Raw genomic sequence first — 27,589 nt, forward strand, 5'->3', positions numbered from 1 at the left:
GCCCAACCCGGCGGAACAACACGGAGCCAGGATTTCGGAAAACGTGAAGCTACATTTATTAGTAAATTGTAAACATGAAGTTAGTATTAACAAGGTCGTTGGTCGACACCGCCGCAGCGTGTACCTTTCGCTCCAGGCCCCGCTTCTCTCTCCCCTGGTCGGGGGGGGGGGGGTGTCGTGATGTGGGGAAGGCAGGGTTAGCTTTGCCAAAAGTGCAAGCGTTGTTCCGCCTTGGGATAGGAGGAGGGGAAAAGATGGGACTTAGGTGAGTAGGGGGGGAGGGGGGGGGGGGGAAGGCAAAATAAACCAGCAGCATTCATGTCTCAGTGAGCCAGTTAGCGAGTCCGGGCTGGGCTAGTGGCACTTAGCGGAAGAGCAGGAGGGCGTCATAGTTGCTCTGCTAGACCGGTCTCTCGTAGGAAACCCAGTAGGAGGGACTGTATGATCCGTCTTCTATGCCTGGGACCTTCAGGGAAAACTACGTCTGATGCTGTCATCGGTCGGATGTGTTGTGAGGATAGGGCGGAGAGAAACGTCCTTCGAGCTTCCTCGTGAAGAGGGCAGCCCCAGACTATGTGAACCTCGTCCTCTGTGACCGCACACCGCTGACAGAGCGGAGTGTCTCTGCGTCCAAACCGGTGGAGGAGCTTCCCTGTGTATGCGCTCCCTGTTCTAAGTCGGAAGAGCAGCGTCGCGTCGGACCGTTTTAACCCCTGGGTCAGGCAAGGTGGCCGCTTTGAGCTGCTCCAGGGGGAAATATCCGAGAAGAAAGCCTGGATGGCTTGCTGGTAGCGCTTGGGATTAGGAGGCGCCCTTAGTGTAGGAGAGAGGTCGTGGGCACGTAAGGCTATGCGGTCCACAATCTCGTTTCCGCGGAGGCCCACATGGGATGGGACCCACTGGAGCGAGATGGAGTGTCCATGTTCTTCAAGCTGGCGGACTACCCGTCTCACCTCGTTGGCAGTGGGGCATGGACCAGGTTTGCGTATGCGCTGAATTCCTCCACGTGAGTCCGTGAGGACAACGATTTGTTGTGGAGGCAGCGACTTCGTCGCAGTCAGGGCTTCTGCGATCGCCAGCAGCTCGGCGGTCGTGGACGACACCATGTGAGTAGTGCGGGCGCTCCAGTCTTTTTGTAAGTCCGGGATGTGGTAGGCTGCCGTGCTGCTTTGCCGAGACCTGTCCACCGAACCGTCCGTGTATATGTGTAGATGCCGAGGGTACCTTGCTGCTAGCTGTTCTTGTGCAGCTGCTTTGAGAACCAGAGGGGGCGTGTTGGCCTTCTTGCGGACGCCGGGTAGGAGTTCGGCTAACTGCAGGCCTGCCTCCCAAGGGGGTGTCCTGCCGTGCGGGTTGATTATCTGGGGGGGTTCCCATCCAAGTGCGGCAAGGGTCTTGGTGGCGAGGCTGAGTTTGGATTGAGTTCGGGTCCTGAGCCTCTTGATCAGGGACTGGCCAGGATGAGTCTCCCCTAGACGAATGACTTGCAGCAAAAGGCGTTGGGAGGCTTGGAGGTGCAAAGGAAGCGACCGGGCCTCCTCATACACCCTCTCGTTTTTGGCGCTTCTGGGAACGCCTAGCGATGTTCGCAGGCCCGCACGGTGTAGCCGTTCGAGTTTGTCGGCCTGACTGGGGAGGAGGTCCATGTATGGTAAGCTATACATGAGTCGGCTCACCACCAAAGAAGAATGAAGGGTCAGCATGGATCGGGGAGAGTTGCCCCAGTTCTGCCCTCCGACCCGGCGTACAGCGTTCCGGGAAGAGATGGTGGAAGCCGTGACGGCCTTTATCTGGTCGTGCCACTTGCAACGGTTCTGAAGAGTAATGCCGAGGAAGCGGTGCTTTGATACAAGGCGCAGGGGCTGCGAGTCCAGTTGGAGCTTGACCTCCCGCAACCGGCGGTTCCTTCCTCCTTCCTGGGAAGACCATGGCTGCTGCCTTGTGACCGGAAATTGAAAGACCTTGGTTCTCGAGGAAGGTCTGGATCTTGTTTATGGCGGATTGCATTATGGCTCTCAAGGTTGGGTGTCGGAAGCCAGAGACCCAGAAGCATAAGTCGTCCGCGTACATAGAAATGCCAATCGGGATCCTTGAGTCGGGAAGAGCGGCTGGGAGGCCCGCAATGGCGATGTTAAAGAGTAGAGGCGACAGGACGCTGCCCTGGGGTAGACCGCGTTGCACCGGTCTTGACTGGCTGAGTGTGTTGCTCAGTTTGACTTGGATTGATCTGTCCGAAAGAAAACCCTCGAGGAAGCCCTGAACTCTTCCCGTGATACCCCAAGAGGTTAGTTGGGCCAGGACTGATGCCGGTTCCACATTGTCGAATGCAGCCTGAATATCGAAGAATGCCGCCACGGTAGACTTACGGCTAGCTGCTGCATGCTGCACTGCACTGACAATGTCCAGGATACTGTCTTGTGCGGAGAGACGGGACCTGAACCCAGTTATATTTGACGGGAGTAGGTTGTGTTCCTCCAGCCACCAGATCAAGCGGGCGTGTACCAGCCGCTCGAAGAGCTTGGCAACGCATGAGGTGAGGGACACCGGCCGGTAGGACGATAAGTCTCCTGCTGGTTTGCCACTCTTGAGTACAGGGACCACCCATGCCAGTCGCCAAACCGCTGGAGATTCTGATGAGGCCCAGATATCATTGAACGACGAAAGAAGTTCCTGTAAACGTGAATCTGGCAGGTTCTGTAACATTTGCGTCGTGACCCCGTCTGGTCCCGGTGCCCCTCGTCTCTTGGAGGCTCTCAGTGCGGATCTCAGTTCGGATTCCGTAAAAGGGGCATCCATGCAGAAAGGTGTTTTATCCGCATGGCAGGGCGGCTTTGGCTGGGAAACGGCCGCGGCATAGAGAGTAGCAAAGTCTTCGGCCAGGGCCGCTTGTAGCTTTCCCATGCATAGGGCCAGAGAAGCGAATGGGAGGCTGTACATTCTTTTCCCGGACAGACTGTCCATAAGCCTCCAGATACGCCGGGCTGGTGTGGTTGCATCCACCGAAGAGCAGATCAAATCCCACTGCCGCTTGAAGCATTTTTTGGCATAGCGTCGTAGGGCAGCGTCAATCCTGTTAAAGAGGGTCTTAAAGGTCACGCCACCCTTACGTTGCAGAAGTCTCTGGGCCCTCCGTCTTGCTGCACACAGGTTAAGAAGGGTCAGGTCGGGTGCAGGGAAGGATGTAGGTACGGATGCCTTGATTGTGGCTTCTTTCGCCGCGTCGCTGATGGCCTCCAGGAGGGGTCGTGTAGATCGCCCTAGGTTGTCTCGGAACCGGTCCCAGTGAATAACGGAGATCTCGTGGACCCCAGGACGTTGTAGGCCTATGATGTCGATGAAGACTGGGAAGTGATCACTGCCCATGGTGTCGGCTGCAACCCGCCAAGACAGTGGGATCTCCGGTGAATGGGCTGTGACGTCGATGGCACTGAAAGTGCAGGGTGGCCGGAAAAATGTCGGGGAGCCGTCGTTGGCCACAACAAGGTTGTGTTCTCCAAACTGTTCTGCCAGCATCCTGCCCCTTGCATCTTCTCTGGTGTCACCCCATAGAGCATGATGAGCGTTCCAGTCCCCACAGATCACAACCGGATCGGTGATCCTGGTGCGCAGGGAATCCACCAAGCCGGCGACCTCCACAGCGCCCCCTCCTGGGCGGACATAAATTGAGATAATAGTGAGGCGCCGCCCGGCGATCTCAGCACGCACCGCAACGAGGTCCCGGTTAACAGTGCAGAGGTCAGAGACATCCACGACATGGTGAGGGATAGCTTTTTGGATATAAATTGCAGCGCTGCCGTTTGGAAAGCTTGGTATGGACGGGTTTTTATAAGCAAAATACCCAGGGATGCTGCGATTTCCTGGGAGACCAGCTTCGCAAAGAGCTAAAATGGGTATCTTCCATTGTTGAAGGTAGAGGGACAACTCTGCCAGTCTGGTCAGCAGACCTGCACAGTTCCACTGTAGAGCCACAGGGGTCTGTCGTCGCCCTCTAGCAGGGGACTGATGCACTGAGGGAGGCATCAGCGGGGCTAAGGGTACCGCTGTCAGTCGAGCTTCAGAGCAGCGCCCCTATGATGCCCTCGAGCGCTAGGACGGCTTCCAGGAACTTACGGAACGAGGATGTTGGCAGGATGTGGATTAGGTCACGCACGGCGCCAAAGATCATGGTTACAATGGACTTGAAGGGATGCGGCGAGAAGGGGACGGCGGCTTCGGTGTGGCCTGAAGATGGCGGCACAGGTGCGCCTTGTCGAGAAGCTCGGGTGTCGCGGCCTTTGGATGGTTTCGAGCTTTTGACAGTTTCTGCCCAGGTCTGTTTTACCGTGGTGCTGGAGGCTGAGAGGCTGGTGCCGGGAGTGGCATCGGTTTCTTGGCAGGTAGGGGATGATACCGCCGGTGCATGAGTGTCAGTCGGGGAAGGACGCACGTCTTGGGGTACATTATTGTCTGAGGGGGTGCTACCCTGCTCACTGCGTGAATTCTTGTCTGACTTGGCTGACGAGGAGTTGCGGAGTGCTTCGCGAGCATCCCGGAACGTTGCGTTGTTTTCTGAGCGGTAACGCGAGATGGCGACCTCTCGACGTCGGGTTGGGCAGGACGAGGACGTGGCCTCATGGCTCTGACGACAGTTGATGCACTTTGGTTCGGGTGATTCGCACCCGCCGTCGTGTGAGGCGCCGCATCGTGCGCATGCCTGGGGACGATTGCAGACCGCGGATATATGGCCGTAACGGAGGCACCGCCGACACTGCAGGGCTTTTACCTTGAAAGGCAGGACCGGAGTTCGAACTAGTCCGTAGAGGAGGGAGTCGGGCCGCGTCTTCCCGAGGAAGACAATCTTCACGAGTTTAGACTTCTCCCCAAGTCGCCGCACGTCCCAGATCTTGACTGGAGCCCGTATCTGGTTCCGGATGTCAGCGTCAGAAAGGCCGAGTTCCAGGTCCCTGATAAGCCCGATGCAGGTGTTCGGGGGGCTGGGGAGGAATGCTCGGACAGGAGTGGTGCAGAGTACCTTGAGGTCCAGGAGTACTCCCTTGAGCTTGGGTGTCCGTGCTTCGACCGCGATTAAGTTCCTTGCCTTGTTGACGCGGACTTCTTTGACGGCACCTGGCGCAGCACATTCGACGTATTCTGTAAGCTTGGATGGACTGAGCGACGCAACCGAGTCGGAGTTGGTGGGGGCGAACAAGACGGTGAACCCCTCTTCAAGTAGCCTGTGGCTAGTAGTCCCGGACGTGCCCGAGCCGCCACTTTTCCGTCGGCGCTTTTTGCCTCGCGATTCGGTCCAGTCTTGGGACCCTTCAGAGTCGTCCATATCGGAGATGCCTTCCTTGAAGGTAGAGTCGTCCTCCGAAGATTCGGCTACCTCATGAGCTTGTCGGGGAGACGGACGAGTCCCCGACGGCATGTGCTCCGGCTCCAGGTGGTAGGTGGGCCTGTCAACTTGGGATGAAGGTTGGCCAGCAGACATTCCGTCGTCGGCAAGGGGCTGAGGTTGGCTCTGCACGAGCCCCCCGCGGCGCTTGCTTGCGGTAGACCGGGCCACCGGGCGATGTTCGGCGTCTCCCAGAAGGCCCCAGAAAAAAAGGCTGAAGTTCAACGCTCGTACTGGCGAGGTTTTCGGCGTTAGATGTGACAGCAGGAACAACACAGCGTGCTTCGAGACGACAGCGGACGCAGCTCAGCGGCAACCGTCCACTTCGGACGCCGAAGAAAGAATCCTGACCCCCTGGTCGGCGTCCCCGCTGCTGCTTTTATGCGTTCTTTCACAGGGGGTAACGCCCCCCGCGCTCTTTACACACAGTGGCGCCCCTATAGCGTCCACAACCCTCAGTGCCCTCAGGGCCATTACAGACGGAAGTGGTTAATATTGGCGAGGCGAAATATGTTGCAAACGGTGATGGTGACAATGTTAACGAGTAGGTCATTGCAGTTCATGGTAAATTCGGGTAAAAGTGAATGCAATATTGCAGTGGATCTGGTCCTAGATCGGGCAACCTTGTTTGAGTCGTCCAGTCTTGAAGAAACATAGTCGGCTGGACTAAGGAGAGGTTGTTTAAAGTATGGAGAGTAACAAACACCCTACCTGAAAGAGGCAATGCCTACAAAATTTACGACACAAGGAAGTATCAGAAAGGCTATATATAGTTTTCTTGCAGTGGCACTAGATAAAGGGGAGTAAGTGTAGGGAATAAAACGAGCTTTACGAAATTGCGCGACTTCACTTTCGGTACATTAAATAGATTGGTGAAGGTCCCAGATAGACAAAGCGTATTAGAGTTTAGGTCGAACAATAGTGAAGAAAACCAACATTTTTAGGTTGGAAGGGCAGCTTTAAAATTCCAAACGAATATAATCAAGACAGTGGTTAGCTGGAGATATCTTTTTTGTAAACATTAACATTCCAACATCGAACATTATTTAAATGAACGCCAAGACATTTGTACTGGTTTGGAGTCTGATGATTTACGCCGCTCATCGTTTGTACCGGGTGGGAGGAGAAGCGCTTAAAGCATAGGTGCATGCACTCATTAATATTCAGACATCTGACAAGTGCGGCACCGGTCAGCCACTTTGTTCCCGTCGTTTTGAAGGAAAAGATTGTCATTGGCAGCTTGTATATATTCGATGAGCAATACATCCATGCAATAAACGAGGCGCGTTGCGTCATTTCAATGCGTTGTACTATTTTCGGAGACAAGTGTTCTTTGTATGAGCTTAAGTAAAAAAGCGGCCGACGATACGAGGTAATAGCTGAATCAAGCAGCGATAAAAGTGCTGCGTTTATCGCTGCAAACGCTTCACTGCAAACCTCGAAGATTCCGATGGTCAACGAGAGCACAGAAACGTTGCCTTAAATTTTATCCTAGCGGTATCTGAATCAATCGGAGGTCCGAGCAACGTAGGGCACATTGCCTCTTTCGTTGCAATATCCCCGTCGGTCACCAGCGAAATGCACACCGTTCCTCCGTATTTTCACGTTATACCTACGTCAAACACCACGCTTAACTCTGAAGTCGCTTTCGACCGGCCTCATGTGACGGCTTCCGCGTCTGAAATCAACTCGCCGAGACGAACGACAACCAACAAAGCATCCGACAAGCTCCGGCCCAGCTGGGGCCAGCCGCTGCATGAGCGCTGCCATCTTTCCTGTGACGTCACGTATTTGGTTTGGTCATGTGACGAGTGGTCTAATTTGCGTACAATGGCAGCCGCCTAATGGGGGTCACTTTCGAGTGCAGCCCCTCTACCTCGTTGGTAGCTATACGACGGAGCCGCTAGACAGAAAAACGAATGCTGAAATTACATGGACAAATGACTCGAGCAAACTATTTGGAGTCGGGAGGTAACTTGCGCTACCCAGCGAAATTTCTAGGAGCATACAAAAAAAAAAAAAAAAACAGTCTGTTAATACGCTGCGACCGATCACGAGTAGACAGCTACCCTACATACATCGCAGAAAACACTAGTACCACGTACTCCACAGCACCGACATATACACAAACACAACAACGACACTGCGCCCGATACTTCCTATTTTTTTTTTTCATTGCCGGACGTGCACTTCAGAAGCACAATAACAAAGACGTAAATCATACATAAACGACGGCACTAGGTGCGCAGTCTACGAGGGTTGGTGTAAAAGAAATTAAAAAGGTTTCATAGTCAGCAGCGCTTCGATCAGTGGGAGCCACTCAGGCACACACTTCTTTTCCTTTTGAACTTCCACATACAAAGCAATACATTCTCGGAAATATTCCCGCGCCTAGTCCGGATCACTTTCGGCATGACGCACAGCCATTCTGGACTTTCAAATGCAATGCAGTCCCAGCCTCATAATCAAGTCAAACGGAAAGCCCTCCTGGTTTTTAATCGAGAGAAGACGTATTTTGTGCGCTTCTAGGATTTTGTGCGCGTCTAGCATAACCAAGTCAAACGGAAAGCCCTCCTCGTTTTTAATCGAAAGAAGACGTATTTTGCGCTTCTTCAAGGTGCGTTGGAAGACGTCCCAGAAGAAGACCCCATCTCAGCACTCCGGGAACACGTGTTCGATCGTCTCCGGCTTTTTGCATAAGAAACAATGAACGCCCCACGGTACGAAAAAAACCCCTCGTCCAACCATGACTTGACGGGCAAGGTACCCGAATGTAATTTAAAGAAAAAAGTCTTGATGCCTCCGGGTAATGTCATCGTCTTAACAAGGGTTAAAACGTCCTGCCCTGGGTCTGCACGGTATAAGGATCTGCATAAAGGAACAGGAAAAAAAAAGATCACAGACATCCTTATACAATCGTTTTCGAGATACTTCGCTGAAGTACTCAGCTGAAAAACGCATCAACAAAAATCTACACGACTCAACACGGTGGCCATGAATGCCACCTGGCAACGTGGCCGCGAACACCATCAACTCGGGCAGCCTGCCTGCAAGTCTCGTTTCACAAAGAGTGCGCAGAAAGGAGTCATGAACGTCCCTCCGATAAATAAAACGATTTACAATTTGGTGCAGAAACAAATGCGACAAACTAAGCCCCCATTACGCACGCGCCGGAAAAGATTCGTCCTGCTGGACCGCTGCCAAGTGGAGCCCCAAATGAACACCGCGAACACACGATGCAGTTTCTGCACGTTTAACCGCAAACAATGCAAAACTTGTAGCACGTACCACAGTTTGCTAACAAAAAATAAATTGCAAACTGTGGCACGAGCAAAAATAATAATAATAATAATAATAGGTTTATTTCCAACAAGAAAGGTACAGTGTTGGTGGGGGCTTTGGAAAAAAGCTGTGTGTACAGCTTGACTAGTCCTAAGCCCCCCTAAAGCAGCAGCTACAAGCAGCGTGGACGAAAAAAAAAAGAAATACACTGAGAACGCTAAACAAAAAAGAGATTGAACAGTTGGCAATGAGATATATGAAACTAAAGAAAATAAGCAGGCACTATAGAATAACGTCACTTGCTCATCGTTCAAGGCACTATAACAAAAAATACAATATTTAAGAGTAGACAAAAAATAGTACTGCCCCACATCGTTCAAGGAAAAACCAGAAAAATAGTCAACGTTAATTAATTGTACAATACACAAAACACAAGCACATTCCCCTTTACAAAAAAAAAATAAATAAAAATACTCAGAAAATACACACAAAGGCACCGTTCAATCGTGGCCGATTTGCCCAGAGAGTATCATGTCCCGCAAGGTACCCACCGATAACGTGTCAAGTTTTATGTTGTGCATATGAAGGTGGTTAAGGATGGTCGGTAGTGTGTATGCTATGGTATGATGGCCATAATTTGTTCTAAAAAGAGGCACTTGCCAGGGCTGCAGAATGCGCGTTTGGTACGAGTGTACTTTTTGTGTTAGATTCGCTAAATATTCAAGATGATGTACATGCATGTTTTTTTCAATCATATATTTTGCGCAAAGGCGATATCTATACAAATCAAAAATTTTAATTACACCCAGTTGAGTAAAAAGTGAATCCATTGGACATTCGAGTGGGACTTTGCAAATACTTCTTAAAATCTTTTTTTGCAAAATTAATATTTTTTTTACAGTTAGTAAAAGTAGTTGTGCCCCATACTAGATGACCATAGTTTATTTGGGAATAAAATAATGAATTATATATTAACAACTTTACCTTAAGGGGAAATATGTGTTTATTACGATATATCAAGCCAACAATGCTGGACAATTTGGATATAATGTAGTTAACGTGATCATCCCATGACATTGTCTCTGAGAAAAAAATACCCAATGTTTTAAAAGAAGAGACTAACTCAATTCTAGAAGAGTTTCGCCGTATTCATAAACATTCCCCCACTCGACTCCAAACTCGACTCGACTTGAGTGGAGTATGGACGCGCGACTCCACTCGAAGTGCCATTCGTATTCACAGACGCGAATCGGCACTCACTCGAACTCGAGATTCCGTTCTCCACTCCAACGAGCTTGAGGACGTCTGGGAGCGAGAATATAGCCAAAGGTTTTATTCAAAACACCATTTTCACGTGAAAAATAAACATATTCGTTCGTTTTATCTAAAAACGTGTACCATACAAACATCGAATTAGTGAACTACGAAGTTTTATTAAGGCAGCGTAAAGTTTAGACGTGTTTGAGCGACAAAACGGACAAAGTCGTTATCTTGTCTGGCAACAAGCGCATTCGCTGGCTGCGTCTTGTCGTTCTCTCGTCGACGGTCGTCCATCTCACGGTTTGTCGATCTCGTCTCGGTCTTTCTTGATTTCGCCCCGTGCAGCCCTGCTTCGTCGCCTCGCCGCCTCGCACGACGAATAATGGAGGACCCCAACGGCAACGACTCGGAAATGGCCGATACCGAAGAGCGGGCAGGGGCTCGTTTTATTTATACTGCGGAGGAGAAGGCGCTCCTCCAGGCGCTCGTAACCAAGCATGCGCGAGTGCTAGAAAGCAAAAAGACAAATAACTACTCGAAGGAGGCTAAACTTAAAGCTTGGGAGAAACTCAGCACCGAGTATAACAGCCAGCCAAACGTCCGCCCACGAAGCGCTAAGCAACTTAAGAAGCGTTGGGAGAACGAAAAATCCAGGTACAAAAAAACGAAGTCCGACGAAACGAGAGACATCCACGCCACGGGTAAGTCGACCATTTGCATATTTGGTAAACCGTTCCCGATGTGTAAAAAGTAAACATCGGAGAGAAGTCCTTTTCGGCCAGAACAATGCTATGTGCACGACGTCGTGCACCTTGTTGGGTCTCGTATAAAAAAAATTGTCAAAACGAGTTGTTCAAAGCTGTAGCGTAGCAAAGTCCGCTGCATACGCAGGCAGCAGATCCAGGTTCGATCCAAAGTGGGCCTACTACTCCTTTTTTGTTTTTACATATTTTTTGTAGAACATTTGGCGTTATTGAATTTCTATTTCTACAATCGCCACTGAAAAAGAAAAAAGGGGGTCCCCGCATCTTGCGGGAAGCCTATTCTAACAAAGTGCCCAGCTTTCAATTGCCCATAAGAAGGTTCCAGGTGGTTAAATGTGCTCCTCCACTGGGTTGTGCCAGATTCTTTGTTGGGTTCGCTCTAGTCCCCCTAATAATTGTTTTTAACTCGCACGGAGGCATTTCGAAAATTCAGTGTGCACTTTGAATTGTTCGCCCCATACTTTGTTCACTCTCTCTCCAATGTGAGCTTCGAATTCTTTGGTTTCTGTCACAGGAGGTGGGCCACGAACAAGCCGGCCGATTAGCCCCTCACTCATCCTTGTGGGAGCGGCGGCAGAGCACATGGAGACAGTGGTGACGAATCTCTGTGACAGCGACAGGGCAAGAGACCGGCCAGTGCTGTCGCTGCCTCCGGCCGCTATGTTGGAGGCGATGGTGCGAGGCACTGAAGGCGATGACAGTCACGCCCGCTGGAACGACGTGCCAGGTAACTGGGGTCTTTTGGATTGGGACAAATTTGCACCAACATGTTGAGGATGAGTACTGTGAGCCGTAACATGTCTACTTGTATTTGCGACTCGTATCATTTTAACAACAAACCTGGAACAAAAAAAAAAGCAGGCACCCAAGCTTTTTCCTTTTATTGCTCGGCAACATCTACACTATTGTACATATCTTCGAAGTTCCAAAATTGAAAATGTGAGCAGTGGGTTGCGACGTAGTACTGTAAATTGAAACCAAAACTAGTGGTTAATAGACCTGTTGCAAAGCGTACAGCGCTACGACGGCAGAGAATTTTGGGAAGACTCGGTGCAGATCACGTGCCTTCTCGTTGCGCTTCCGCGACAGCGAGCGAGTTGCTGCAGCTGCCGCCAGCAGCAGTCGCAGCCATCCGCCAAACCGTTGTTGGCGGCGTACCGCATCTGTGGCAGTGTAAGCGCATCTCTACAGGTGAAGCTATTCACCTATTTAAATACTTTATTCATCGCAACTTACCGTCACGTCTTGCAGTGTCACCGAATCCACTTATTTTGCACCGCAACCGTGGCACAGTTCGACTAGGCTTCAAAGAGTTTGTGTAGCAATCGACGGAGCCGGTGCAAAGGAGAGGGATAAGAAAAGGGCAGCCTCACAAAAGATAGCCAATGAGATAACCTCTCGCATTTCTGTGCACCTGCTTGCGTATGCCACATGGCAGCAGGAGGAAGAACAATGGGAGGGGCGTACCTAGGACTCTCAATATTCGTCTCGTGGCACGCGCGGGCTTATGGGATTTTTGCAAAGGGTCTATTGGTATCGAGAAAACATTGCGGGGCACCTCTCCAATTGGAGCGCTTCTATAGTTCTGAAATTTTTTTATGGAGATATTTTTTTTGCCAAGCATTCATCAGCGATTGTAGGTCTTTTTTCCCAAAATTCCTTCATGGAAATCTAGTGCTTGCGACGCATTGCACTAATCCATTTTACAGCTGCTATATATTTCATGTAAAAGTATGAAAGGTGACAACCACAAAAGTCTCGTCCCATTCACGAAAAATATCTAGCACAACAACAATGAGCCACATCGTAACACTTGCACTGCTGTTACGGGCAACAAAAAAAATGGAGGGACACAAATAAATCTCCTTGCATTCTGCTACTACAGAGCCTCCGCTGTTGTCAATGTTGACAATGTAAACACTGCTCATTTGAGGAGCAGTTTAAGCTGTTTAAAAATTAATTACTCATTCAGGGAAGTATAAAATATTAAGATTTTCTGCTAAAGATGTGTTTAAATCCAAAAGCCGATTTATTCGTTTTCCTGGAGATACAATCTGACCAGACAACCCATGTTGTAACATAATTTAAGGCAACAACCCAGGGACGGGAAAAAAAAAACAACAGCACAACACACGAGTCTCAAACACAGCTGTGGGGGCTTGGAGACCCTATATACACACGAACCTCTGCGCAATAAATTTCAGCTGTGTTTGAGACTTGCGTGTTGTGCTGTCACTCTTTTCCCCAGTCTCGGGGTTTTCGCCTTAAATTTTTGTTAAACTTTCACCAGCTTGTTTGTACCCCAACGTTTTGTTCACTGCTGCAAGTTAGCGACAAGCTTGCGCATATTTGCTCTTAACAAAGTGTCTGCCATAACAACTGTCCGAGTGTACACATGTTGTGGTGTCCCCTTTGAGGAAGGTTTACATGGTGCAGTTACTCTTGTTTGTTTCTCAGAGAGGAATTTGATCGCATCAGCTGTCTGACATGGCAAGGTCTGTCGTTAACCAACTGAACAAAACATGCAATCGGGGCAAAAACGCATGTAGTCAAAGCACGACGTGAAGGTTGAAGCAGAGGGACACAAATTTTATGATAATGCAACGGTAAACCATCCACAGTGCTGGAACTGGTGCAGAGCATAACCCATCGGACACGCTCTGTAGTTTGCCAACGCCTAGCTTTGAACATTTCTGCGAAAGGCCCATGTGGCTGTTGGGCCTCTTCCCCTGTGTACCTGCTCTTCCCCTAGCACTCACAGTGCCAATGTGTTCTGCATGCCCAGATGCTCCTGAGCCGTCCGCCTCACCTCTCCAAGAGAGCAGCGTTGGAGCTGCGTATGCGACTCCGCCGGCAAGGGGCATTACCTGCCCCCGTGCTGAGCTGCCAAGCGGGGCATCCAGAAAAGCTGGGAACCGTATCGCAGCATTGGAGCGGATCCTGGCTCCCGAAAAGGATGCCCGTGTTGACATCCTCGAGAGGGAAGATCGGCGAAAGGAGGCGCAACATTTATTGGAGATGCGCATACTCCGCAACAAGCTTTTTGAGCAGCGACGACGCGGACGGGCAGAGTTCCAGCTGCTCCAGCTGGAGAGAGAGATAAAGCTGGAGCAGCTGGCAGCCCTGCGCTGCAAGCAACAAGGGTGTGGGAATCATGATTAAATTTGGGTTCTTTCAGTTTAGTAGCATTCTGAGGATTTACTTATTTATTTTAATTATGTGCGCTACATTGTAGTGAAACGGTAGAACCAAATATGTTTTGTATATTCGGAAGTTGAATGAAAGAGCACACTAGAATTGAAGGAAAGAGCAGGTCTTTCGTTAGCTCTGTGCTGGCCACAAGTCTTTCCCAGAATATGTTTAAGTGACCGAATACCCGGAATTTGATTTAAGAATCAATTTATTCGAGAGCTTACTACTGGATTCGTGTCCGAGTATCTGCACGAGTCAGTGATGGGTCAAGAACGGAGTACAAGCTGGAGAGGAGAAATAGGACGGAAGCTTTAAGTGGTGAGGAGGTTTCTCCTCTCCACCTCAAGCTTCTGTCTGCTTCCTCCTCTCCAGCTTGTACACTATTCTTGACCTGTCATTGACTATGAACATGTGCTTCTGCTTGAATATCTCTATTGGAAACACAGTGCGATGATCTGTGTGCGTTTCAGCGAGCCGTTGATTGTGTCGACAGGGTCTGGAGGTGATGGCAGTACATGAGGACACAGCCGCCTCCGGCGTCGGGGGACTGGTGGAGAGGGTAGAGCGGGTGGGCATGGCTCTTTTCGCAGCCGGGCCAGGTTGTGCAGTGCAGCACAGGCGGTGATGATGAGGGCTGACCGTTCCGCCTTGTACTGCAGCCGCATGTCCAGGCATGGGAAGCGTCGCTTGAACACTCCAAATGCTCGCTCGACCGAGTTCCTTGTTTTTAGGTGAGCTGCTTGGTACCTATATGGTACCAAGCAGCTCACCAACGTTGCTTCCATTGGTAATGGAAGCAACGTTGCAAGATAAAGGTCATCAGGTGTAAAAATCGCCACTGCTGCAACCATCAGTATGGTTCAGTAACCTGTAGAGTATGGCCCATCCGTGCTAGCTGCATTTTCAGCATTTTCTATTGCTTGCCAGAGGCTACTGTTCTGCATACAGTGTGGCTTTGGCTGGTGTTTTCTACATTACCACCTTAATTCAAGTTCTTGGCCCTAATCCAATTCTAGTGACAAATAGAAACAATTGACACTGACTAACTGTGAAGAACAACAAATGTTCTCGAGAAAAAAAAAAAAAAAAAGAAAACTAAAATCTTGTATGCTACATACTTTTGAAAAAAAATTTGTCCACAGGAAGTGAATAATGCCAGCTTATTTTGCCATACAAAGGCCCAAAGGTCATGAATCTAGCTGTGACAAAGATTTGCAGAACTAATAGTAACCAATAGGAACGCTGTGGCTACTGCATCACTTCTTGTTAGCTGTTCTGAATTTTATGCCATTATTTCTTCCAACAAACTAGTACATACCTGCCCTTTGGGCTGTTGGCTACACCTGGGCTGGTCAGGGGCGTCAGTAGAAATGACATGCAGGCATAGCCTGCATCTCCGAGCAGCAGGCCAGGGATGCGCCGATTCTCGTACAGGACCCTTGCACGACTGTTGTCGAATATCCTGCTGTCATGCACAGAGCCTGGCTGGCCTGGCCACCTAGCAACAAGGTCAAAAAACTGCAGCTGGGGTCCTGTGATGGCCTGTGGATAGGAAGGAGCAGTGCAGGGATGAGCAGGTTGCCATGATAAGAACACAGAAGTGCTCAAGCTGAAATTTCTACTATGATTAGTATATTTTTGACAAAGCGCATCTGCAATCTTTGGAAATTAACTAGCATTTGAGTTCTCGCAGTTGTATGTGACGTAAGCTTCACAATGTGGTTTTAATTCCTGGGTTTTTTAGGCGGTATAATAGAACAGAATTTGAGCACGGGATAAAACCTCCCTAATATTTTCTTCGAAAAGTATAATTCAAGGGGAAAATACTATGAAGCATGAGCGTTTGCTATAAAATAACAAAAGCCATCTCGGCACCCAATCAAATGTATGTTTCAAAACACAGAATACATAATTCTTGATTAAAACTTGTTGTTGGCCTAGTTGCGCTTGTCCGTGTCTACTCGCTTGTAATTGTCCCCTGTGTCGCGCAAAAAAACCTCTATACATAAATCTTGGTTTTGAACCCTCTCTAGCTGGCCCACCACCACTCTGCACTGTCGCAGAGGACAGATCTCTTCACAAGTTCTAGTACATATCAGTCAGAATATCGCCGAGCTTTCACGTGCGACGCCGCGTCTTGGCGTGCCGTTGTTTTCAACTTTTTCGCTGTCGCTAACAGCACAAACAGAAGTGAACTTACCTGCACGTTGAGGGAGAAGAACCCCTTCCTGTTCCTGAATACTTCCCCATTGGGACCGCCAGGTCCCTTTATTTTGACGTGGGTGCAGTCGATGCACCCAGTCACACTGGGGAACTTCCCGATGTTGTAGAAATCCCGCATGATCTCGTCGCAGTCGCCCTCCGGGAAATCCACGAGGCGGGGGAAGAGAGTCTCGGCGAGCACCCGGGAGACGCGCTCGATTACGCGGCACACCGTCGGCTGCGACACGTTTACGAGGTCGCCCGTGACTACTTGAAAAGTCGCGGCGCCATAAAATCTCAGCGCTACGAGGAGCTGGAGCATCGGGGACAGTGGCAGGCCGCGACTGCTCTCGTTTGCTTCCAGCGGCAGGCACTGCAGGAGGCTTATAGCGAGTTCGTTTCACGGCACTCGTGCCCACGCGTGCCCACTCGCAGCGTGGAACGGGTTCGTTTCGGTCGGCACTCCACGAGTGGTTGCACTTTCCGAGTTCGTTTCAGCGCTGACACCCCACGCGTGCATGCACTCGCTGCACCGAGAAAATCGGGAGTGCGCCAAAATGCAATCCCGTCGTGCCTCGCTCCGGCGGGGCCGGCGAGGAGCGGGAGCAGACGACGAGGGTTCGTCTGCTACAATGTGTCGCGGAACCGAACAGAAAAAAAAGTAGATTTTCCGATAGAAATCGCGTCCCGCGGGCCACGAAATCAAGCGCGAGCTTAAATTGTGAGCGTCTGCTATTTCCCGAAGGGAGCAATTGACAACCCGTGATTTATTTGCAGGTTTTAAATCGCTCTGTTGCCGTACTAACGCTGAAATATACCAGTGTGTAAAGGAATGCTCAGAACAAACGTAAGAGCGGCCCCCGAGATATCTATCACCATCCGTTTGCGGGTGAAAAATTTAACATTTGTCGACAAAACTCCCCCTGCAGAAACCTCTGACTGCCCAATAAGCATCAGAGAAAGCTAAACATAGTGACTTTACCCGAGGCTTGGGCAATATCATCATGTTTCACGTTTACCTACGTCAGCTAACTTGCCCCGTCGCATTTTGTTCGAGAAAGCTCTCGTTCTCGACGCCCTCACCAAGGCTAATATCTGATCCACCTATAATTACGATCCAAATCGAAAGTCCCAGTTTTGCCGGATATTCCAACAGGCTAGTTTTAAGCCGTACCCTTTCAGTGGTTCAAGCATAATACCATGCTCAAACGGATCAAGCTTCTGCTCGGACAGCATCATCAGTTTTCTTCAGTGTAAACGGTTATAAGAATTGAAAGATCGCAACCAGCTGCTTTGTAGACAGCCGAGCTGCTTGCAGCGACCAACGTTTGTAGATAAACGTTGGTAGCGACTGCACTCTCGCATTCCCACGCATTACTCCGAACAGAAAGACACTAGTTTCGGTTTGAAGTCGGTACCTTTTCTACAACATAGATGGCGGCAGCATCAGTCTTCTGCACTCGGTGCATTTGGCGAGTTCGTTTGAGTCCAGTTTTCCGTGCAACACTTTGTGAGTGCGGTGCATTCTGGGAGAGAACTCGAACGGTGCCAGTGCGTGTGAAACGAACTCGCTATTACAACTGTCGATTTTGTAAAACGATAGCGCACCAGGAATTCCCAATCGTTGAAATGCTCCAGCGGATTGAGCCGGTCCCGGCAACGTCGTCTCGGCACATCGACGTCCTGGTCGGGGTCTCGGTCGTCGTGAAGAACTTCGTCCGTTCTCAACACGAAGTCGACGAAGTCGGCGAACGATGCGTCGGCCGCCATGACACTGAACGCACTCGAGTGACTCGAGTGGCCGTTCAAGGTAGCTCCGGCGCAGACTCGAGATCTCGAGTAAATTTTGGAGTTTCGAGTGGAGATTTTGGAGTCGAGTGGAGTTTCGAGTGGAGATTTGTTTATGAATCGCAAAACCACCCTCAAGTCGAGTTTCGAGTCGAGTTTCGAGTCGAGTAGCGTTTAAGAATACGGCGGTTTTTGGAGTCGAGTGGAGTTTCGAGTGGAGATTTGTTTATGAATCGCAAAACCACCCTCAAGTCGAGTTTCGAGTCGAGTTTCGAGTCGAGTAGCGTTTAAGAATACGGCCGTAAAAGAGTACGAGTGGGTTGCCAAATCCGATCACGGACGGTTGTCACTCGTCCCGTAGAAAGGGCACAAATCGAACTTATCGCGGGAATAGATCCGGTGACCTATTGTTGTCCGGTGCACGGCGACAACCTGGGCGATATTTTGAAGAGTCGTTCGTTCGTCGGTGACGAACTGCACGGAGAGGCTTAGTGTTAAGCAGATCGCAGCGTTCGCGTACGTTGCGAGCAGTAAACATTTTCACTGTGCAATCCTCCAGCTGCGCGGCGATCTGACTTGACTGCGCGGTAGGTCCCGGAGAGAGTTGCACTTTATTTGTGTGGGCAAACCTACAGTCCAATAAACTGTCTAATATCTCTCCCTCGTGCGTGATCTCTGAAATCAAGCTCGAGACCTGTTTACGCGCCGGACGAAGTGTCTCGAATTTGTTTCAGACAGGCTATGCCAATGAAACGAAGCTTTCGTTTTACAAATTGTCAGTATTTTTAGAGAGCCTCTGACGACTTAAGAAACAAATCGTGACGCGTCTACCAGACATCTTAAAATCGCTCCTCATCCCATGAGATTGCTGCATTATCCGATAACCACGCCGAAGAGCGAATCACGAATGTATGCGGAGGGCAAGTTCGTCTGCTTCTTGCGCAGGGGGTAGCGGTGACGTCAGAACGCCGAGCTCTGATTGGCTGATCGCGACCCCCTATCTGAGCGTCGTCTGCTCCTTTGCAACGTCGTCTGCTCGCAAGGTCGTCTCCGTCTGTCTTACCTTTCCTGCGACTTTCGGAAGCGCAGAGGCCATATTCACGAAACGATCTTACGCCAAAAATGTGCGTAAGACAAAACTTAAGAACAAATTCATATTCACGAAACAAAATTTTCGTAAGTTTCGCGCAGGTTACGACGAAATCCCACGACAGCTCCGAAGCTGTCTTACGATCAAATCAGCATGGCCGACAGCGTCGCGGTCGCGACGACCCACGGGCGCTTATTTTTCTACGTGCGCTTCTCACGCGTCCCAACTTCAAGCAACAAGAAAAAAGTAAAAAGTACTTGAAACAGACCACGACAAACAAGAACGCTGGATCCACAAACACCCGGGAAATGCTCCAACGTCCACGATTCCACCGAACGCGACCAAGCGAGCACGGCAGTTAGGCCTAGCAGGCACTCCGCGACTCGGCGAACGTCTGCCCACGACCGGCTGGCGTGCTGAATGGAATATGCCCGCGCGACCCTTGTGAACCCTTCCCGTATTATACTTTGATCGCTGACCTCAATTTTAGATTAAGAGGTCAATTTCTTCCTCTTGTTATCTCCTTGTTTCCCGAGGCAACGGTGACTCTCGCCGGTGAAAAAGCGGTGAATCTCCGACAGACGCAGGAAAGGTAAAGCAGCCATCGCTCTGACTAGCAGACGTAAAGCAGGCGACGTTAACTGCGTCAACCCGCCGACGCCGTTAAAGAATGAGGGGTCTCGCCGCACAGGAAAGGAGGAAAAAAGTATTTGGGAGGGAACTTGCGGACACTAACACGCTCACCCCCTCTCGATTCTTAGCAACAAACCTCGGCGCCTCGGGACACCTCGCCAGTGAGTCATTTGACTTCCCTCCTTGATGCGCGTCTGCTTGTTGTTAAACAAAAACAACGTACCGCTCGAGTTATTTCGTCTGCCCTCTCTGAAAGGCGAAGTCGAGCTCGCTCGTACAGACCTGCACTTTTGAAAGTCGCAGGAAAGGTAAGACAGACGCAGACGACGTTTTGCGAGCAGACGACGTTGCAAAGGAGCAGACGACGCTCAGATAGGGGGTCGCGATCAGCCAATCAGGGCTCGGCGTTCTGACGTCACCGCTACTTCCTTTCTCATGCGCAGAAGACGAAAATGAGCCCACTTGCGAGGCGTATAGTAAACCCCAATAAGCCATCTAAATAATAATTCAAGGGCCAAGGTGCCAGTGAAAAGTTGTAAATTCCCTTTTAGATACGCCCGACTGGGGTGTTTGCAACATTATATACGGTCTGCGTGCTTCTTTTCAGCGGCATAAAAAGGAAGCTCACAGCATATCACGTGACGACGAACGCGCTCTGCGATTGCACCGGGCACGTTGCCGCGCGGTATGCTGTGGACTCTCTTTCTATCGCTTTAGTTTTCATAAAACGAAAGTTAAACAAAGTAAGCTGAGTAATAAGCGTTACATTACTAATTTTTGTATTTTGGGCCATTATGCGCTACCTTATATCATTACCACCATACTTATTGATGATTCATAGCTTAGGACGTAATCTAGGTGCCCGCACAACTAAGGCAATGCTAACTTGGCAGTTTTATCTTCACGGGTGCCAAGTATTTATGTGTGCGTAACGTCAATTAAATCACGCTCTCGAACATTAGAAAGCCGCGCAAAAGATTGTGCCTCTGTCGCCCACGATATGCGAAGCAGTAAAAGCGATGTCTGTAGCACGTTCGCGCACCTCGGGATCCTCACTCCGTCGTGTACGCGCGACACAGGCAACCTGTCGTTGGTGGTCAAAGTGGGTGAGACGCCGGTCGCAAGCCGAGGAAGCCAGCCGTTCCCTCCGCCCTCGCTGCTGATGGAGTACGGCCTTGGTGCCGGGGCGCCATTACGAAGGGTGTGCGGAAGTCACGACGCAAGCGAAGGCGCAGGCGCAGTAGCAGCTTCTTCGTTGCGGAGGGCTTAGCGCAGAAGGAAACGCGGTCTACAAGAACTCCCTATTGAGCGGTGAAGGGAGGAGGTAATGTTGACGTTCAGCAATGAGCGGAAAGAGGGACGAGTGCAGATGAAGGGGATGAAGCTCTGCGGGGAAGGCCAGAGCAAGGCGACGAGTTTTGGCGGAAAATGATTTACGTTTCGGGTTGGGTTCAAAACGTTGAGTTGTTATAGTAAAATGGAACGCCGGTGAGAGTTTCTAAAACCCTCCAACATTACGCGCAGCAACTGTATACTGCCAAGGTGGGATTTTGTATAAGGCGAGTAATGTTTGGAAACATATAGTTAGCAGACGACAGGGGAAGACGCTCCGCTGATGCTTCCTCGTCGTCGCGCAGTGATTGGCGGGTTGTCGGGGCTGTCATCTCTTCCCACTTCGCGCGGATCAGTCAATAGGAATACTCGACTTCTCTCTCATCGCGCCATGAGGGGAGAGAAGGGTTAGTCTATCTCTGCTGCGCCGGCAGACAACTACAAACGCCGACGTCGAAACCCCTGCAAAGCCGACATCGAAATCCCTGTATTTATGTGTTACAGACAGTTAAGAAAATTTGAAGCTATCGCTTTCAAATTAGCTTAACTCTCTGTTAATATGTATATGTCTAGCGATGGCCTTATCTGTAATAATCGGCCGAATTTCCACATCCGACGCTACGTCTTCGGGGTAAATATTTCGAGAGCTAAGTTGGTAAAAGCAAAAATGTACACATCGTTGTTTTGGGTATGAAAGTGAAAAAGAAAACTTTATTTGTAGAAGCAAGTATCCAAGCGAGCTGGTTAGGAAACATCATAACCTAAACCTCGAGACACGGATAAGTAAAACAATGGACAAGCCGATGCAAAATCTCAAACGCAGCTCTTTCCTCTCCGTGTGCGCGGCGATATGTATAAGGTGTTTGAAATAAACAGGTTGGATCTAAAATGGGCCGTAAAAATCGGTGCCTTCACGTAGCAAGCTAAACGTTTTGTCAAAGGTGTATTTCACTGGTCGGTATTTACCTTGTAAAATCACAAAGCGTAGCTCTTTTTTTTTTTTTTTTTTTAAAATACAGCCAAAACACTTGCCAGTGTTAACGACAGACGGTGACGCAGGCGACCGAGTGGTGTGGCGGGGCGCGTTTGGAGCACGTATTGATAGATGGCGCCTGCTCCTTATCGAGACTGCTCGCGACGACCGTTCTCTATTAAAATGAACATAATCTTTTTGTAATGTACGTTCGGTTTAAAACTAAATGCAGACAGTAAAAGCAAAACGAAGTAAAAAAACAATCGCGGTTGCATAACGACGGCGTTCTTGCTGTCGACGGATTTTCTCAGCGTGTCGTCTGCTTTCTTTCGCTGGTCGGCGTTATTCCGACGCTGCTTCCGACGCTGCTTCCAACGCTGCTTCCGACGCTGCTTCCGACGATGCTTCCGACGCTGTTTCCGACGTTCGACGTTTGGGGCACGTCTTCCGACGTGAACCAAACGCGCCCCTCCACTCGACTCGATCGTCGTCGCCGTCCGCCGTTGACTCTTTCAAGCTTTTTGGTCCCATTTTTCCACAAAAAGGGAGCTACGCCTTTGTAATTTTACAATATAAAGCCTATCTGTGAAATACACACTTGATAAAAAGTTTCGATTTCTCCGTGCAGACGACTAGTTTTACGGCCCATTTAAGATCGAGCCTAGTTATTTCAAACATTCTGTGTCCGTTAATTGTTTTATGTCTCACTGTGTCAGAGCGTAGATTATGATCTTATTGCTATTTAATTTTTCAAAACACACCTTTTTTCTTTTTTTGCACGTTTTTAGATAAAATTTGTTTATGGGTAGTTTTTGGAAGGAGCCAGTAAACAAGTATACTGTACGTTGTTAACATCAAACTGGTCGAAACTATTTCGTTCTGCAATTGCGGCTGTTTTTTTTTTCTTTTTCTTTTTTTCTTTTCAGTGATACCGGCTTTACTATTGCCTCCGGAAAACAGTTTGTTAGGTCTACCCCCGTAAGTGCTTTATATTTTTTGTCACATTCTGGTATACGCAGCAAACCAACGCAGCCCACTGACACTACGTCAAAGCGGTGGTGCTGCCGTCGGCGCTGCGCAGTTGCAGACGCTTCGCTTCTCTCGAATCTGGTTTCTACGCGCGCTCCGTGCCCGCACCCGGTGTCGGCCAACGAGGGCTTGTTGGTGAACAGCGCGGTGGCGTGTAGTCACCGACAGCCTAAGAAGCGTAGAGCGTGGCTTGTCCCGAGCATTTTAATGTGGCTTCACAAAAAATCAGATCGCGGCCCCAACCGACAAAAACGCGCCGAAGAATCAACCGTGAAACGTGATCGTACATTCTGCTTTTTTCAAGCTGTCGGTGAAATCTTTTCAAACCTTGATTATGACGCGCAATAAATAACATTTTGAGATTATAAAAAATGACTTACACATTTAATTTATTTTTTTTTTGCAGAATATACGCTTTTAGCAGCCTGGGTGGAATAATCGCCACCAAGATGATGGAAATCATTCTATTTGATGGTGAGGCATATACTATCCCAAATAATAATTATAAAATAATTCCTCGGGTTTCTGGGCTAAACCTACATATACGCTTTCTCTCCTTTTGTTGAAAGCAAAAGAGAGAAAAAAAAAATAAGATATTCTCGTTCTTAAGATAGAAAGATGGGCTAATTGTTACGTAGCTTGTGTAGCAGCCAGTAGTGCGGTCTCATACAGGATTTCATGTACAACTTTTTACAATTTAAAGCAGACGGAGGTTCGCATCACTTGATCTTGCGGACGGGTCGTTAGGTTCCCGTCTCGCGTGTGTGTGGTGCCCGTGGTTTCTGCTCTGGGCTTGCGCTAGCCGACTTCTGTGGTACCATGGCGCCACTACAACAAATGCGCCCCCCTGGTACAAGTGGCCTGAGGTACCTGTGCTAAAGGCGTGGTGTAGGCGACAGCGCGTCGCTGGGACACTCTCGTTGTTATGCCCAGAGGAGATAAACATGCAGGTTTAGGCGATCCAGTAAAAAAGTCTCTCAACGGCTCATTTGAAGGACCGCGTAGAATTTGTAAGTTCTCTCCACAACAAGGTATGGGCCCTTCCTATATACAGGCTTAAGTGACTTTTGGGGGGCCTCCCGGCGACTGAACACTTGCGTAGATTGGGCAAGACCAGGACGTATGAAGACTTGTAATGAGGGGGGTTGTCGTTTTTTGTGTCGGACGCAAAGAACATTGCTTCACGGAGTCGTTGGACATGGCTTGTTGGGTCTATGGTGGCTTGTGACATGGGCGGCTGCACCATGTCGGCAGGGAGACTAAGGGGTGAGCCGCAAACGAGCTCTGAAACGGTACAACCCAGGTTCGACTTTATGGTTGAACGCAGGCCCAGCAGCACGACAGGCAAGTTGTCAAACCATGCGTCAGGGAAAGGATAAGCTCGGAGCGCGGACCTTAGCTGCCGGTGGAAGCGCTCAACGACATCATTTGCGGCAGGGTGGTACGCTGTAGTGCTTTTCCGCAGACAGCCGAGGCGCGATGTGAGTTGTTGGAATAAGGCATACTCGAACTGGGGGCCTTGGTCTGTGGTTAGTGCTGAAGGAACCCCAGAACGGCTGATCCAGAGGGAAACTATCGCTCGAGCTACCGCGTCTGCGGTTGTATTATCCAAGAGTACGGGCCCTCACCAGAAGGAAAATCGGTCCACGCAAGTGAGTAAGTAGTGTGGATCAAGGAACAAACGATCCCGGGGGCATGGGCGCGAGATCGGTACGTGGCTTCGGCACTGGCACAGTTCCGCCCAAGGCACGAATAAAAGCGGAGGTCCCATCCTACAGTAACTTAAGCCCCGTGAAGGTGTACGTGGGCGAACAATGTCCACGTGGACGTTGTCGAAGCATGCCGAAGGCAAAGGGAACTGTCCTAGTGGTGTTTGTGTATGGTGCTGTATCTTCTATATCTGACAGAGTGGACAACAGCTTACCAATGCTCGAATATCGGCGCTGATCTTGGGTTGCACGTACGACTGGGTGACAAAGATTGTACAGGGATGTCAATACGCGTGTTTCGAATTGATGTGGCACGTACACCCGTGAGCGATATGAAGGTGAACATCCCTCTTCTTGTTTTTGACGCTCCTGCAAGTTTCGGAACAAGCTCTGTTCCAGAAGAGGGCTAGAACGTAAAATTTAGACCCCAAGCCACGTACCATTTGAGACGTTGAGAGTTAATATAGCTTTCGGGAGCCGTAAAACAGGCAAGAAACGGTGTGCACCCTCATATTGCCGGCAGGTGTACTTCCGGGGTTTTTCTTTGGCAGTGTCACAAATCAAGGTGACATCATGCTCGGGAAAAACGATTTTCTTAAAACGATGGACGTGTTGGCCTGTCTTATGTACTGAAGCTAATGGTCGTGTGTTTGAGCCGCGGCAAGCTCAGCATAGGTGAAGTGCTCCTTCTGCATGTTGATGGCGTTGATGTCTAAACGGGACAACGTGTCTGCGACGCTGTTTTCTGATCCTTTGACGTGGCGGATATCAGAAGCGATAACGAAATAATGTCGCAGTTTTCGTGCTGTTAGATTTCGTTTGCCTTTTATATGGCGTAGACCAGGGGGTTGTGGTCGATGGCGATGAAAAACGCTTGCCCTTCAAGAAAGTGCCTGAAGTGTTTGATGGCTAAGTATGCTGCAAGTAGCTCTGTTCCTAGAGTGTTCTAAATGGTGTCGGCGTCTTGCAGTTTTCGTGAAAAGAACGAGATGGGTGATCATGCATCGTTTAATTTTGTTGCAATACGCCACATACTGTGACGTTTAAGGCGTCTACCATAAGTCACGTCGTTGCATTTGAGGAAGGGTGCATCTAAAGTGTAGCACTGGCGAGTTCTTTTTTTAGTTTTTCGACGACCAGCGTCACCTCTGAAGTCGATGTCAGCAGGAAATTCTTTGCTTTGGTGGCAGAAAGCAGTGCCTCCAGTATGTGTAGAATGGTGGCACGTGTGGAAGGAAGCGCCTGTAGAAATTAACGAGCACTAAGGATCGCCGCAGCGCGCGCTCTGTTGTTGGTCTAGGATAATACATGATGACCTTGACCTTGTTTTTAGAGGTCAGATACCTTGAGAGTAGATTTGGTGACCAAGAAAGGTTTACTCCGTTACTCTGAACTGACTCTTGTCGATTCTGAACAGGATGCCATAGTCTTGCAGCCGGCTGAAAAGTTGATTTAGGCGTTTTTTGAGGTCATTCATGTCGTGACGAGGAGATCGTTGACGTTCTCATAGCAGAAAGGTAAGCCGCAGATGACCTGATCGATGAATCGTTGAAATGTATGGGCTGCATTACATAGTCCAAACGACATCGTGACAAAGTCAAACAAACTGAAGGGAGTCGACATTGCTGTCTTGGCGGCTCGTCGGCAGGCTCAACGGGTATCTGGTGGTATGCCCTTAAAACTGGACTCCATGGAGCAAAAAAAAAAACACGACTAATTTCGCCCGGCGGCGTTTGCTCTGCGCGTGGTGTCAGAAGAGTTACTGTTCCGCCGTGCCCAAAGCGAACGCGCCGCAGGACAAAGTACCTCGGTTCTTGCCGCATATTCGCTCAATGGTGTTCAACCTTTTAAGAGGTCAATTTTAGAATAGATCGTCGTGCCAGTTAAGAACGCTGTGAAGGTATTGGACATCGGGGTATGGAGTAGCAATCCGGTATCGTGGCCATGTTAAGTGCGCGGTAATCGCCACATGGGCTCCAGTCACCGGGTCCTCTTGGGAACCATGTGTAGTATCGGCAATATTGCCTCGCGCGTTGCCAACTCATGCAAGTTTCTAATTAGATACTTGCTGAGCGTCATCGAAAATGACAAAATGGGTCAATTTTAGGAAGACTCGAAGCATGGGGAAGCGCGGTGACACGCTGAAATTGCAATTTGTGCAACGGGCTCAAGAGCTCAAGGCTGGCGGGGAGAGAACGCGGAGGATACTATTATCACCCTCGTTTTCGCTCCGCTAGGCTTGCGCCTGTTGTACGAGTGGTAACATTAGACCCCCCCCCCCCCCCCCCCCGCGCATCCCATGTGCTTCGAGTATTTCTATAATTTACTCATTTAGTGCTTTTCTATGACGCTCAGTAAGTTTCTAGTCGGAACCATGTTTATTTTCGCCAATAGAAAGGTTCATGAAAACATACTTAGTTGATTATCGTACTTATTCTGATAAATATTTCCTTGTATATTGTCCCCCTGGCTGTAGAACTCGCATAGAGCACATTAATAAACGATTCGCGGCTACTCTTTATTTGTTTTTAACACGTATGTTGGAAGTAAAAATTAAACACTGTTTGTTTTTTAATCTTCAGGAGCATATATCAACGACGAGCTGGATTTCGAAGACTGGCACTCCAATCAGACCAAGGAGAAGCTGGACGAAGCAATGAACTGCTTCGCGAACGACCTGGACGTTCTCTCGTTGCAGAGCCAACTGCTCGAGGTGGGCGCTTTAGATCTCCGAACTTCCGATCGGAGAAAGATTTGCATGCCACCACGCTCCACGGCCTTTATCATTCAGTTCTGAAGACAATTGTTCTAAAAAGCCTTAAAAATACGCTGAACCCCCCCCCCCCCCCCCCCTTCCCTTTTCCACCGTTCTTGCAAAAAAAAAAAAAAAATGGGTTTGAATGGGACAGACATATTACAACATTAACTTTACCCCCCAAACAACATGTTATCGCCATAGTT

The 27,589-nt window shown here is 49.5% G+C and overlaps 3 protein-coding genes across 3 annotated transcripts in view; 2 read left to right on the forward strand and 1 right to left on the reverse strand.

Moving 5' to 3' along the window:
- Positions 1 to 27,589, forward strand: part of LOC115317410 — a 137,768-nt gene that overhangs the window by 105,974 nt on the left and 4,205 nt on the right. Inside the window, exon 10 of the mRNA XM_040223795.1 lies at positions 27,211 to 27,341. Within this exon, the coding sequence (XP_040079729.1) occupies positions 27,211 to 27,341 (131 nt within the window). The remainder of the gene's footprint in view (positions 1 to 27,210; positions 27,342 to 27,589) is intronic.
- Positions 2,917 to 5,703, reverse strand: LOC115315157. Its single transcript, XM_029974389.2, has one exon. It carries the CDS (start codon positions 5,468 to 5,470, stop codon positions 4,055 to 4,057), a length of 1,416 nt encoding a protein of 471 aa, XP_029830249.2. The 5' UTR covers positions 5,471 to 5,703; the 3' UTR covers positions 2,917 to 4,054.
- On the forward strand, positions 9,819 to 13,931 carry LOC115315606 (myb/SANT-like DNA-binding domain-containing protein 3). The gene is made up of 3 exons (XM_040223778.3): positions 9,819 to 10,617; positions 11,195 to 11,407; positions 13,466 to 13,931. Exons 1-3 carry the CDS (start codon positions 10,299 to 10,301, stop codon positions 13,840 to 13,842), a joined length of 909 nt encoding a protein of 302 aa, XP_040079712.1. The 5' UTR covers positions 9,819 to 10,298; the 3' UTR covers positions 13,843 to 13,931.

The sequence above is a fragment of the Ixodes scapularis genome, unplaced genomic scaffold (assembly GCF_016920785.2).
Source record: "Ixodes scapularis isolate PalLabHiFi unplaced genomic scaffold, ASM1692078v2 PGA_scaffold1__304_contigs__length_218370807, whole genome shotgun sequence".
NCBI lineage: Eukaryota > Metazoa > Arthropoda > Arachnida > Ixodida > Ixodidae > Ixodes > Ixodes scapularis.

Coding starts and splice junctions, on each gene's coding strand:
- LOC115315157 (XM_029974389.2), bottom strand. CDS start 5,470: ATGTCTGCTGGCCAACCTTCATCCCAAGTTGACAGGCCCACCTACCAC.
- LOC115315606 (XM_040223778.3), top strand. CDS start 10,299: ATGGAGGACCCCAACGGCAACGACTCGGAAATGGCCGATACCGAAGAG. Junction 10,618..11,194: donor GAGAGACATCCACGCCACGG/GTAAGTCGACCA, acceptor TTTCTGTCACAG/GAGGTGGGCCACGAACAAGC. Junction 11,408..13,465: donor CCGCTGGAACGACGTGCCAG/GTAACTGGGGTC, acceptor CTGCATGCCCAG/ATGCTCCTGAGCCGTCCGCC.